Source organism: Silene latifolia, chromosome 2 (assembly GCF_048544455.1).
Source record: "Silene latifolia isolate original U9 population chromosome 2, ASM4854445v1, whole genome shotgun sequence".
NCBI lineage: Eukaryota > Viridiplantae > Streptophyta > Magnoliopsida > Caryophyllales > Caryophyllaceae > Silene > Silene latifolia.
The window spans coordinates 47254884-47269671 of record NC_133527.1 but is presented as its reverse complement, the minus strand read 5'-3'; the positions used below and the strand labels follow the sequence as shown (position 1 = coordinate 47269671).

Here is a 14788-nt window from a genome sequence, read left to right as displayed (position 1 = left end):
GCATCTACAAAGGAAGGTAAGGATTGCCCATTACTTCATCCCCATTTTGAATCCGTCTTTGAATGCTTTTCTCAGCCGACCTCAATCTGGAATTAGAATGTAGTGTTTGTCGGAGCCCTGGCGCTAGAATTTATTGGTGTGAAAATAAGTATGAGAAAAAGAAGTTAGTAAATGCTGGCGAAAGTAGTTCAGTGGTGTGATATTGTATAGTATAACATGTAATATTGTATCACAGACTCAAAAAGATAGGGTGGACTCACATGATCCTAATTCTATATATATCGAATTTCGTATGTATAGATTTAATTCGTATCTTCTGTGATTTATTCGTGATCTTCCGTTAATCAATGTTTTAATCTGTATCTCTGATGTGACTCATATTTGCACATATTTAGTTCCCGAACTAGCCTCGTTCCTATGCTTTCTTGCATGCATTAGGGTCGTTTCTTATCTTTAGCTTCCTACTTTGCATATTCTTTGAGGTTTTGTGTCCTTGGTAGGAGAGGAATGCTAACCGTGCATATATGGAGCAAAACGGAGCTAAATGTATCGCATCTAACGACCATGCAACAAAGAGTAGACCAATACTAAATACCTAAGATCAATAAAACAAGTATTTGGGCAATGATGAAGGACCTCCAGGGCTGCTCAATGATCCCCACGGATCCTAAGGCAGCCAATTGAAGAAGGAGCCAAACTGACTCTTGAGACGGGCATCCCAAGCTCGGACCGAGCATCCTGAAGATTGAGATGGGCGTCCCAAGACACAACCCGAGCGTCCCACAAGCAGGGCCGGTGTTTTCCCTTACAGCATGGGCGTCCAACAAGGGCAGTTCGAGCGTCTCCATGGAGGACTTGCAAGTCGTTAATCTTCATTTTAGGGACTTAATCGTCATTTAAGCCCTTAGTTACCCTAATACTTGTACTTAGTATAAATGCTCCATTGTATTAGGAGATTATTACCAAGCTTTAAACAAGTTTTAATAGAGTTTATTACCAAGCTTTAATCAAGTTTTAATAGAGTTTATTACCAACTTAGTATAAATGCACATGTTATGCTTGATTAACAACCTAGCATGAATCTCTTATCCATTCAACAAGACTTGTAAGACATAAACTAACTCAAGGTTTGTTAGACCATGCATATAGTTGAATAGGAATAAATTAAGTCGACTTGTAGGTGTTGTACAGTCTTGATCGACTCGGCGCCGCGACCCAAATCTTCCTAATAACTCGATTCCACTACAACAATAAATTGCTTGCATCTATGAAACTTGTTTGTATGATCTCACCATGATTCCTTTATGAACCCATGACACCCTAGTGCCTTAATCAATTGCTTACAACCCCATTTGCTTGCTTTGCTTTACTTTCATTTGTTTACATTTCCTTTGTTAAGTAGTTTAGATTGCAAACCTCAAACTCAATCCAAATTTGTGACACCCTAAGACATAGCTTTCTACAACCAACAAATCAATACAATACCCGTCCTTTGGGATCCGACCTTTACTTACCACTCTACTAAGAGTAGTTTGTTGAGATTATAAATAGTGTTTGATAAGGAGAATAGACGACGTTCCAAACCCTCATCAATCTCAGATTCTGTCATTATAAATTTACTAACTTTTCCTGATCTAGGTATAATTGCAAGTGCTTATTATTATGATGTTATAATTATGTTATTCAAATGTTTTTTTTTTTGGTAAAAGGTAAGTATATTGATATCAAAAAATAATTACATCATAATGTTCAAGTAGAATTACAAGAGTAACAAACTAGCTATGTTGACGTAACCAACTAATATCTTTGGCAGGTAGAGCTGAGGTATTCTTAGCCCAAAATCTCATAACAACATCCTTGATAACAGTCTTAGCAATGTACTCAGGATGCATAACATAGTTATCAAGTCTGGCCTTGTTCCTCGCAGTCCAAATAACATAGGTAACACCTACATGACAAGCAGAAATAATGTTCCTCTGGTGTTTACTTCGCGTCCTTCCATTAGCAGCCCACTGGGACAGATTGTTAGCTGAGAAATGCACGCCCAGACGGCTTTGTAATGAGCGGATGCACTTCATACTGAACTGGCAACTGAAGAAAAGATAGTCATGACATTCATCAGCTGTAAGACAAAGGTAACAGATAGGATCATGACAGAAGCCCATCTGAATCATGCGATCCTTGGTAAGCAATCTCTTGAGTTAAACAACCCAAAATATAAAAGACCACTTAGGGACATTCATATGATTCCAACAAACATGCCTCCAAACAACTCGAGGTCTGGTTTGTCTCATCCAATTATACCCCTCAACCACAGTGTATTCCTGACCAGTTGCTAACCAACAATCATTAGTGTAGGCTTGCTTAAAGAAGGGACATAATATAAGCTATCTTTTTCCACGTCCAACTACAATCAAGAGGAGGATCATAGTTGGACCAATGAATACATTTCATATAAATTTGATTTATCCAACAAACCCAAAGGTGATCCTTCTTTTTAGCAAGCCACCAGATATATTTACCAAGCAAAGCCCTATTCCAGTTTTTCAAGTCTTTAATACCGAATCCCCCTTCATCTTTAGGGCTGCAGCATCTATCCCAACTTACATTAGGAGATCTTTGATAAGAGTCTTTACCACTCCATAAAAAATTCCTACAAATTGCCCCAATCTTGTTCATTATGCCATTAGGAATAAGAAACATACTAGCCCAATAGGAGTGTAAGGAAGTGAGTACAGAGTTGATGAGAGTCAATCTACCAGTATATGATAGTTGTCTAGTGCCCCAATATCTGATTCTAGCAGTAATTCTATCAGTGAGCTTCATGCCATCATTCTTACTAAGTTTATGGGAAGAGATAGGGACACCCAAATATCTGAATGGCAGCTCCCCTTGTCTAAATCCAGAAACTTGAATAATATTTGTCATCACATGTGAAGGAACCCCATTGAAGTATATGTCTGACTTCTCCCTATTGAAGCAAAGACCACTTGCCTTGGAGAAAGTGGAGAAAGCTCTCAGCATCCACATAATTGAAGAAGCAGTACCCTTAGAAAATAGGAGCAAATCATCCGCAAATAATAAGTGATTTAATTTAAGAGGTCTGCACAATGGGTGAAATCTGAAGTCATCCTGGTTACTGATGACATGGAGGATCCTTGATAAGTATTCCATACATATGGTAAACAAAAGAGGAGACAAGGGGTCTCCTTGTCTAAGTCCTCTTTTTCCCTTGAAAAAGCCAAAGCTATTGCCACTTAAAGAAAGGGAATAGGCAGTAGTAGTTACACAAGTCATGATTTTGTCAATGAAACCAGTAGGGAAATTAAGAGCAACCAACATACTGTGCAGAAAGGACCATTCAATAGTGTCATAAGCTTTCCTTAGATCTATTTTAATGAGACATCTGGGTGAAGCACTCTTCCTCTTATAAAGCCTCACAAGATCCTGACAGATGAGTACATTCTCCACAATGTTCCTCCCCTTAATGAACCCACCCTGATTGGGACTGATAATATCAGGAAGCACATCACTTAATCTTGCACACAACAACTTAGCTATGCATTTGTAAATGACATTACAACATGCTATAGGTCGAAATTCATGGACACTAGAGGGGTTAGCAACCTTAGGAATAAGGGTAACTAGTGTAGCATTCAGTTGCTTCAGAAGCTGGCCAGTGTTAAAGAAATCAGTGATGGCAGCACTAACATCATTACCTATAATATCCCAGGAGTCCTTGAAGAACTGGCTGGAATAGCCATCATGACCTGGAGCCTTGGATGAGGGAATAGAGAAGATGTATTTCTTAATCTCATCATAGGTGACATGTCTCAAAAGAAGAGATTTTTGTTGATCAGTTATAAGCTTCCCAGTCCTGACAGTAGGGATATGCACTGAAGAGGTCTGTCTGCTGGTTCCAAGGAGATCAGTGTAAAACTCCAAGAAGGCATTCTCAATGAGCACAGGTTCCTTATGAAGGGTACCATGGGTATCCTTAATACTGAGGACCTTGTTCTGAATGTGTCTTGCCTTAATCTGCTTATGAAAGAAACCAGTATTTTCATCCCCACCCTTAAGCCATTCAACCTTAGCTTTTTGTCTCATGAAACTCATTTGAGCTCTATGAAGAGTATTATAATTCTGAGCAGCTTGTTGTTCAGCCTCCCTGAGATTCATGTCATGAGGATTAAGATGCAACTTTGTCTGTAAACTATCCAAAAGAAACCAGGCAAGATCAGCTGCATTATCAATATCAGAGAAATTTTGCTTGTTAAGATCTTTCAGAGGCTTCTTAAGGGTTTTCAACTTGGACACCACTTGATACATTCTAACCCCGGTAATTAGTTTGTCCCATTTAGATTGAACTATGTTGGCAAAATCCTTGGACTGTCCCCACATGTTAAAGTATCTAGAGGAAGTTTTCCTAAGCATAGGAGCTGCAGATCTATAACAGATGCAGGAGTTATGATCAAATAATCCTTCATTCAGAAATTAGACATAAGAATTAGGATATAATTGAAGCCAATTATGATTAATGAGAAATCTATCTATCCTGGAAAAAACCCTAGTATAAGGGTCTTGTTTGTTATTCCAGGTATAGAAAGACCCCTGGGCTTTAAGATCCACCAGTTCACAATAATCTACACATAATCTAAAATCCTCAATCTCACTCCATAACACAGTACTTCCTACTCTCTCATTATAATGCAAGATAGCATTAAAGTCCCCTACAACACACGAAGCAATATTGCACTGATCCTTCAGATCTTAAAGCTCATGCCAGAGATGCACCCTTTCAGTATCAGAGTTAGACCCATAAACCACAGTAAACCAGAAATGATTCACAGACTGCCTATTAGTGACATCCACAGTAATCTGCTGATCAGAAGAGTGCACTAAATGAACATTGAAAATTTGAGGCAACCAAATAATCCATACTCTACCCCCAGGGTGATGCATATTATTATTGATACCATACCACCTTTGACCAATATTATTCAAAACAGTAGTAAAATTAGTAGACTTAACCTTAGTTTCAACTAATCCATAAAGACCTACTTTATTCTGGTGAAGAAACCATTTAACATCAGCTTGTTTATTTAAACTATTAACACCCCTAACATTCCAACATCCAATATTATCCATGCTCATTGATAACTTGATGTTTTGGAGATCCTTCTTGACTGCTTGTCTCGGTTACTACCTCAGTTGAGTCCTTAGTGGCAGGTCCCCCCTGATTAGCTGTCACAGGTTGTGCCTGAGTTGACCCATTTGAAGGAGATCTTAGGGGAGAGGTAAGAGCATCAGCATAGGACAAATCTGCTGACACTCTTGTAGCCTCTCCTCCAAGATTAGGTGCTAAAGAGTCATTAGTCATCAGAGTAGAATTTGTTCCTATCATACTGGAAGACTGGGCAGCAGTAGTCACCATTGATGTAGGATCCACCACAACCTTAGAAGGCACCACGGTTTTAGGCTTCCATACCTGAGTCACTTTAGGTTTAGGTTTAGAGGGTTTTCTGCATAGACTCTGATGTTGTCCTATTCCTTTGCACACAGAACAGATGATAGGCTTCCATTCATACTCCACAATGACACAATTCTGACGACCATGTTCATCATTAAAGTACAATTTATCAGGAAACTCCTGACCCACTTGCACTTCAACCATTAAACGAGCAAAGCCAAGTCTGGTCTTGTCTAAAGTAGCATTATCAGCCCTAACATACTGCCCTAAAAGAGAGGAGAGCTTGCGTAGACAATTCTCCCCCTAGAACTTCAATCCTAACCCACATAATCGGACCCAAATTGGCACACTTTTAACAGGAGCTTTAATTAATAAAGCATCCTCAGTCCATGGGTGAACACCTATGGGCTTATTGTCAAACATAGGGTAACCATGTTGAAGGACAAGGTTTTTGCACTCCAAAGTGGGAAAACGAACAGTAAACACCCCATTAGGTAGAAAAGAGAGCTTATCATAGTGGTGCTGCCCCCAAATGCGTTTGATATGCCCCGAAATTAATTCCCACGGTGGATTGCCTTCTAAGACATAACAAATAACAGCCGTACTCCAATACTCTATCGCAGATTTCACATCATCAACAGTAAATTGTAAGACACCAGATTTGGGAGACGAAGGCGGAGTAGGGGTTTTCTTAACATGACGAACTTCCTGCCAACCATCCCCATCATCATCCTCATTGCCAAGTTCACTAGCATCTTCAACAAGTATCATACTTTCAGTGGGTTCTTCCTCAACAATAGCATCCAGGTCAACTTTCGGTATACCGACAATCTCATTGACAGACTTTGTTCCTTTGGCATGTGCAGATTGGGGAATCCCCAAAGAAGTAGACGTTGATTGATCCATTATCGGAGAAAACCCTAGAGATTGATCACATAAATTAGAAAAAGACAGTCGAATTCGTGCTTTAGATTTAGTTTTTGATTGTTTTTGAGATTTTTTGGGTACAGTTTTCCTTGCCATAGTGCAATGGAATCCTAAAACCCTAGAGAAAAGTCAGAGCAACCTCTCTCTAAAATCCCCATTTCTTTTTTTTTGTTATTCAAATGTTGTAGCTAAGCTTTATGCACGTATTATTATAATAGGGTAATTATGTTGTTATAATAGTAAAAATATGTTTCTCTTTGTCAATTGAGTTTTTTTAATTATGATTGTCAAGATGAAGTGACATATTAATTGTTTTATAGATTGATGTGTGATGGAAATACATTCATTTTTCAAGTTCATTGGCAAATTAAAGGCAAGTAATGGTAGCTTGAATTTGGCCAGTAGAGGAATATTTAACAACGTCAATGCGGTATCAGCGTTCACTCCATAAAAATTCAATTTGAATCTAGCCATTAACAGTTTGATGAAGTTTTTATCTTAGCTTGTTTAAATTTGTATCAAGGTAGCACACTCTGCTCCTTGGAAATGTGTTAGTTGATCATGTTTTTGTATAACTGATTCAACTTATACTAGATTTATCACTTAACTTTATCATGTTGTCGACCATTAATTCTAAAGATATACCATTTTACTTTTGTGATACTAAGAAACAATATCACACGTTATCAGAAATAATATCACACCTTATACAAAACAATATCACTGTTTCACAAGTATGTTAAATGCCTCTCCTTTTTGTAATGTTGTCAAACTATATCACAACCAATGTATAAAATATCACAAAATGTTGAAAAGAATATCACACTTTACCAAGAACATACAATATTATATCCTGAAGATTGTTCATATAAAGAATATCACACTCTATATTAAACAATATCACATTTAGTGGTAGACAATACCCCTTCTTGTGTGATCCTGTTATACAATTTCATATGTACCTATAAAAAATATCACTCTTTATAGAAAACAATATCACTGGTTATAAGTATTTTAAAAGGAGTCTCCAATTTTGTGTTCCCATGAAACAATATCACCACCGGTAAAATTAAAATACCACAAATCATTAGAAACAATATCACACTATCTGTAAAACAATAGCACCTTGTATACAATATGGTTACCGTGTACTTTGAAAGAACACATTAATAGTAGCTTATGTGGGACTTGAACCCACATTCTTTGCGCATTGCTCATTGCTCTACTGATTGAGCTAATAGGCTTTTATGATGAGGTGTTATAAAATGTAGCCACAAAGTATAAGAAAAATTGTTAATTGATGGCAGAACAATCTAAATATCTGAACATCAAAGATGTCTTATACACTCTTGTCAAATAAAAAGGTTAATTGTCAGATGAAGCTTGTGAATCTTTCCAATCTACATGTGCTTTCAAATAGATTACATTGGTATAGTATCACTTCATGTTAAGGTCCTACGCATAGAAGAATTTAATAAATTGTAATACCCTTTCTCTAAACATGACTTTGTGTATAAAGGAGTTGATAAAACGATACAAAACATGTTGAATAAAAGATATCCAGCTATGTACATTATCTTAGCTAAGTAATGGCTAAAGTAGAGATAAATGGCTACTTTTATCCCATCCTAATATTACATTGATCAATTGAGAACAAAAAGGGAAATAGGGACAATAACACAGTAGTAACAATCAAATTAAAAGGGCATAGCAAGAAGCCAGAACAAGTACTCTCCCCAAACTAAACAATGCTATGATTCTGAAAAGATGACCCTCATCTCCCATATTTTAGGTCCTAACTGTCACATTCTCTTTTACTATTATCTCAAAAAGTAACCTCTTTATTAATCAAGACAAGAAAATAGAAGTGTAGCAGAACCTAATTAATTATAATCAATCGTACAAATGAAACTTATATATTCCATCAATTCTAGACCTAAATCCACCTTCAACTCTACAATAAACAATTAAACTAAAAAACTTACAAAATTGAATTAAAAATCGTAATAGAATGGCGATAAAGTCAGATTTTGCAAAATCAAACCCTAATTCAAAACAAGGATATTAATTAACCGAAATAAGGAAACTAATACCCGAATTAATCATGAATATTGAAGAACAAATGCAATACCATAGATTTAAATTGACAAAATGGAGAAATGAGATCCAAGTATACCTGTTTCAAACTTTCAATATTGACCTAAAAGATGAATTGCGTCAAACTCATTTTCTTCATCTTTTATTTGATGTTCTTGATGTTGAATTTAAATGGTTTCCACAAATTTTGAAGATTCAATCTCTTGAAATTGAGCAGCAATGAGAGATAAATGTACGGAGTTGAGAGAAAGTAGTATGGAAAGAAATGAGAGTTGAGATCTGTTTTTTTAATCGCGCGTAAGTTTTGCGTTGTTGATTAATTAAATATGATGGCCGCCTTTAATTCTCAATTCTCAAATATTTAGGAGTTATCACCGGATCCCGACTATATATATATATATATATATATATATATATATATATATATATATATATATATATATATAGAGTAAAGATCAAGAGAGTCCTCCTTGAAGATGTGAGTCCATAAGTCCTCCAATAGACCTTTAGATGAAAAAAATGGGTGGCTGAGATTGGAACAAAAAAAATGGTGATTAATAAGATGTTTTAGCTCTCTCTCTCTCTACTATTCCTAATTAATCACTAATTCCTCACTAATTTAATATATATACCTCCTTTTCTCTCTCTACCTCACTTTCCCCTCATTTTACAATCTGAAAACCTAAAAAAATCACCTCCCAAATAAACCTAGCTCCCTCCCAAATAAACCTAAAAAAAATCACCTCTCATAAAACCCAAAAAATAACCTCCCTCCCACCCTCCCACCCCGACACCCCAGCCACCACACGCACACGACCCACCCCAACGCCACCCCACGACCCACCACAACGCCACCAACCACACGACCCACGACGACCACCACCCAAACCCGCCATCCCACACGCATCCCACGACCCACCACAACCCGACAACAATACCACCCACACCACCACCGACCATCACACCCATCGCACTGCCGCCGCCCGCCATCGAACTCCGACATCGCCAAACCAATGCAACAGCCACCACGCCACACCCGAGGACCCCACGACATCACCACACACCGGAACCACCTGTCCCACCACTACAACAACTCCCCAGATCTGCCACCGACCACAACAACCTCCCTCAACCAGCCCGCCATCGAACTCCGACATCGCCTATTCCTTTTCTCTCAGATCTGCCTCAAACACCAACACTTTTTATTTTATTTTTCGATTTATTGGGTGTTTAATAGTGGGGGTAATTGTTTTTCGATTTTTTTGTTCTCATCTAACAAATATTCGATTATAGGAGTCTCAGATCTGGCACATTTGTTTTTTTTTTTTTTTTTTTTTTTTTTTGTGATCCGAAGGTTAATTAAAAATAGGGTATGTTTCATGTTTGTGTGTTTTTTACTTTTGTGATTAGGTCTATGTTTCAGGTCTGTTGTTTTTTTTTTTCAATTATTTCGTTTCTTTTTTTAAAAAAAATTCAGATTTCTTTTTTATGTTTTTCATTTTCTTCAGATTTGGTGGTTATTTTTAAAATTTTTGGTTAATTTATGAATAATATAATTTTGGAAACCTAGATATACAAGTCTACACGAAAAATTATGACATTAGGTATATTTATTTTGTTTACTTGAGTAAAAATTTTAGATCTTGTTTTTATTTTGTGAATTTTTTTATTTTAGTCTTGCATTTATTAAGTACATCTCATATAATTTGTAAATTTTAATCTTAGATATATTTAAAATGTTGATTTTCATCTTAGATGTGCATTTTTTTCTCCTAGAATTACACTTTTCTTTATTAAAATTACACTTTTTTCTATTAAAATTACATTTTTTTCTATTAAAATTACACTTTCTTATGTTAAAATTATACTTTCTTATGTTAAAATTACACTTTTCTCCATTAAAATTACACATTTTTCTGTTAAAATTACACTTTTCTCCATTATAATTGCACTTTTTTCTGTTAAAATTACACTTTTTGTTGTTGTTAGAATTACCCTTTTTTCTGTTAAAATTACACTTTTTTTCATTAAAATTATACTTTTTTCCGTTAAAATTATACTTTTTTATGCTAGAATAAATCTTTTTTTGGCTAAAATTACACTTTTGTCTGCTAAAATTACACTTTTAGTTGTTGTTAGAATTACACTTTTTTCTGTTAGAATTACACTTTTTCCAGTTAAAATTACACTTTTTTCCGCTAAAATAAGACTTTTTTCTGTTAAAATAACACTTTTTTCTGCTAGAATTACACTTTTTCTGCTAGAATTACACTTACTACTATTGGACTAATGTTAAATTCTCAATGGACTTGGTCATATTCTCATATTCTCATTGGACTAATGTTACACTCTCAATGGACTAAAATTACATTCTCACTGGACTGAAATTATACTTTTTTGGACTAAAATTACACTTTTCTGGACTAAAATAACACTCTCATTGGACTGAAATTACATTTGCCTGGACTAAAAAAATACTTTTCTGGACTAAAATAACACTCTCATTGGATTGAATTACACTTTCCTTGACTAAAATAACACTTTTTGTCGTTAAAATAACACTCGAAAAATGCTAAAATTACAATAAGTTGTGATAAAATTACAAAAATTTAAAATATTATTCGTCAAAATCAGTCAAAAAAGACTGAAGTTAAACTCGTAAGACGCAAAATTCTCGTAAACATTCATTAAAATTACAAATTTCAAAATAATATCCGTCAAAACCGCTTCGTAGATTAAAGTTACACTTTTTGCTGTTAGAATTACACTCGTAAAATCCTAAAATGTCGAAAACTTGTCTTAAAAAAAACGAAAAAAAACAGAAACTGGAAAAGTGTTAACAAAATTTTCATAAACTTTGAAGTATAAGATAAATGGTGGTGTTAATTGTGTATGATAATGAATTAGTAAATGTATTATTAAAACTAGAGAGAGAAGTGAATTAATTAGTGTTAAGTGTGTTTCTAACTTTCAATCTCAAGCATCCACCAAGCATGATCTAAGGGATATGGGAGGGACTTATGGACTCAAAAGATATGAAGGACTTAGGAGAACTTTGCTCTATATATATATATATATATATATATATATATATATATATATATATATATATATATATATATATATATATATATATATATAGAAATGGGATCAAGTGAGTCCCTTAGTATAGGTGAGTCCCATGAGTCCTAATCTAAACCATTAGATTAGAACAAAATGAAGGGCTGAGATTGAATCTGAAAATAAAAGCCCTATATAAAACAACAAAACCCTAATTCTCTTCATTTCCCTTCCTACTACTTCTCTCTCTTCCTCCCTTTCTCTCTCCGTACCGCCTCTGCTCCTCCTGCCGCCTTCTGCTCCTCCTGCCGCCCTTTGCTCCTCCTCATCTCCTCCTGCCGCCCTCGCCCCAACCTCAACCACCACGCCATTCCTTTGCCGGCTCTCCCTTCTTCTCTCGGCCGCAGCCACCACGCCCTCCCTTTTTTTTTTTTAAATCTGTTGGTTGTGGTTTAATGGTGTCGTAGTGGGCGGTGGTTAATGGTGGTGGCCGTGGATGTGAGTTAGGTGGTGGTCGATTTATTGTTTTTCAGTTTTTTTTCACTCTTTTTTGTAGTCTCCTCCTCCTACCCGACCCACCATCACCCACGTCCCTCAACCTGACCCACGCCACCTTCACCAACCACCACCAACACCAAAAAAAAAAAGGAGAAAGGAGAAGGAAGTGGCAGAAAAGACGAAGGGGAGAGAAGAGTTGGCGGGATTTCGAAATTCGAAATTCGAAAAGGAATAAAGGCCGGATTTTAGAGGAGGAAGGGGTGGGGTTTGGCATCTGGTGGTGCCGGCAATGGGGTTCAGCGTGGCAGTGGTGGTTGTTGTCGGCAATGGTGATGTCGTGTACATCTTTTTTTTTTCTCTCAAATTGGTGGTCCGAGGTGGTGATGGCTGGTGGTCGTGGTGGTGTCGTGGTAATGGGTCGGGTGGTTGGAGGAGGTGAGGGTGGTGGTTGTAGATGGTTATTACTATGAAGTTTCACCGGTGTGGATTAAAGTTACGCATATATGGACTAAAGTTACGCTTAGATGGACAAAAGTTACGTTATGGACTAATTATTATACTCGCCAAAGACTTAAATTACATAAATTTAAATTAGTATAAAGTTACCCTAAAAAAAAAATAAGAGTTTCAAAAATTATGACTAAAGTTACAATCGTAAAACATTAAAGTTTCATTTATAAAATAATAAAATTAAATAAATTCAAATTTTTATATTAAAAATTGGAAAAAAAATAATTAAAGTTCCAATTTTTAGCATTAAAGTTTCACTCGTAAAACATTAAAGTTATATTTAAAAATCAGTAAAATTAAATAAATTCAATTTTTAAATTAAAAATTGTTTAAAAAAATTAAAGTTTCAATTTTTAGCATTAAAGTTTCACTCGTAAAACATTAAAGTTATATTTGAAAATCAGTAAATTTAAATAAATTGAAATTTTTATATTAAAAATTGTTTAAAAAAATTAAAGTTTCAATTTTTAGCATTAAAGTTTTACTCGTAAAACATTAAAGTTATATTTAAAAATCAGTAAAATTAAATAAATTCAAATTTTTATATTAAAAATTGTTTAAAAAAAATTAAAGTTTCAATTTTTAGCATTAAAGTTTCGCTCGTAAATTAAAGTTTTATTTATAAAACATTAAAGTTTTCATCTTAAAATTTTAAAATCTCAACCATCCATCTTAGTTGATCAATGGCTAGGATTAGGACTTAGTGGACTCACCATTTTAGGTGGACTCATTTGAACTCCTCTCTACATATGTATATATATGTGTATATATGTATATATTACGATATAATAAAATGTCTAAGATAATAACGTCGGTCTCTGTAGGTTTGACCTCTACTTACCATGTCTACCAGTAGAGTTGGTATTGTTTATGAGTTTAATTTTGACTGCGGAAACGACACGCATCAATCTTTCTAAGTGAATGAGTTGTCTCCCCACTGAATCCCACCAGTGGAATAGTCTTCTTCTGTAGGTCTTTCTCGCTAAATTCCATGTTTCTTATGGTTTCTAGCATCGCCAGGTTGGGTGAACTTCCAGTATCCACCAGAACTGTCTTCACTGTGCATTTTGCCATGAAAAGCGTTATGATGAGCGCGTGATGGTGTTCATGGCTATCATGGATGTCCACCTCCTCGAAGGTAACAGCTGGAAGGTTCCTATGGGTGACCAAGCAAGAGGCCTATGGCCTGTTACCCTTGACTTCAGTGGCGTGCCTTTTTGCAGTTGAATATGTTAAACCACTCAGGTCTGAGCCACATGTTATCACGTTTATTATCTTCGTGCAGGTAGGTGGTACAAAAGGATGAGTCTAACTCGTGGAGCCTACCTTGTCCTGCTGTCTGCCCCCACGCGGTAATAGGTGGCTCAAGTTTCCCAGATTATACTGGCGTTTAATCTCCTTCTGTAGGGTGTAGCAGTCTTCTGTTTTAAGCCCAATGTCACCATGGAACTCACATTTCTTTTTGTTATCTTTCCTCCATGCCTGTCCTTTTGTTGGTAGCCTAGGCCACTTCACCCTGTCTCCTAACTCCCTTAACGCTCGCATAAGTCCTTCCATCCCCGTCGTGAATCCGTACTCACTCAATCTAGGAAATGATGAGTATATTCCCTGTCTTCAACTTTATCCACTATCCTGCTATAAGGTTTTGTTCTTTCCTCCTTCTCTAGTGCAGATTTCTTGCTTGTCCTTTCCATACTTGGAAGGCTTCTTCTAGCTAATACGTCTTCTTCCAACCTCATTACTGTTGTTGCCTTGGCTTGAACATCTTCAAAGGTTTGGCATGGATGCCTGGCCAATTCTTTATACATGTCTGAATCTTGGTGGAGTCCATGTCTGAATGCTTCTACTATTGTTGGCACATCACATCCCGTATTGCCACCTTTTATTTATTGAATCTGGTGTTGAAATCTCTGATCTTTTCGTCGAACCCTTGAACCACCCTCTAGAGGTCATTGGTACGCTTCTCAGGTTTCCTACTGCTGGCAAACTGTTTAGTGGACGTGTTTACGAAGTCAGCAAGGTTGTTATGGACCTGTTTGGCAAACCAACGAACAATTGCAGGGCTGCTCTAGACAGTGTTGCCCCGAATCCTTTGCACATGCAGGCTTATTTTAGATGTCCAATCGATGTTTTAACCATCATCTTTTGCTTATACTAGATGACATGATCAAAGGGGTTTTTTGTACCATCGTATAGTGTCATCATGGGGGCATTGAATCCCTTTGG

The 14788-nt window shown here is 36.2% G+C and overlaps 1 protein-coding gene across 1 annotated transcript; it reads right to left on the bottom strand.

Moving 5' to 3' along the window:
• Positions 1 to 1775: 1775 nt before the first annotated feature.
• On the bottom strand, positions 1776 to 6376 carry LOC141640735 (uncharacterized). Its single transcript, XM_074449418.1, has 7 exons — positions 5821 to 6376; positions 5207 to 5736; positions 4795 to 5067; positions 4567 to 4643; positions 2479 to 4447; positions 2341 to 2407; positions 1776 to 2122 (listed from the first exon to the last, which is right to left on the bottom strand). The coding sequence occupies exons 1-7, from the start codon at positions 6374 to 6376 to the stop codon at positions 1776 to 1778; spliced, it is 3819 nt and encodes a 1272-aa protein (XP_074305519.1).
• Positions 6377 to 14788: the final 8412 nt, after the last annotated feature.

What these genes read in the sequence shown, in the direction of transcription:
- LOC141640735 (XM_074449418.1), bottom strand. Translation starts at nt 6,376, where the DNA reads ATGGATCAATCAACGTCTACTTCTTTGGGGATTCCCCAATCTGCACAT. An exon ending in AACAAGACCCTTATACTAGG is followed by an intron (nt 4,448 to 4,566) that starts GTTTTTTCCAGG and finishes CATCTGTTATAG; the next exon opens with ATCTGCAGCTCCTATGCTTA. An exon ending in AAAAGAAGGATCACCTTTGG is followed by an intron (nt 2,408 to 2,478) that starts GTTTGTTGGATA and finishes TCTTGATTGTAG; the next exon opens with TTGGACGTGGAAAAAGATAG.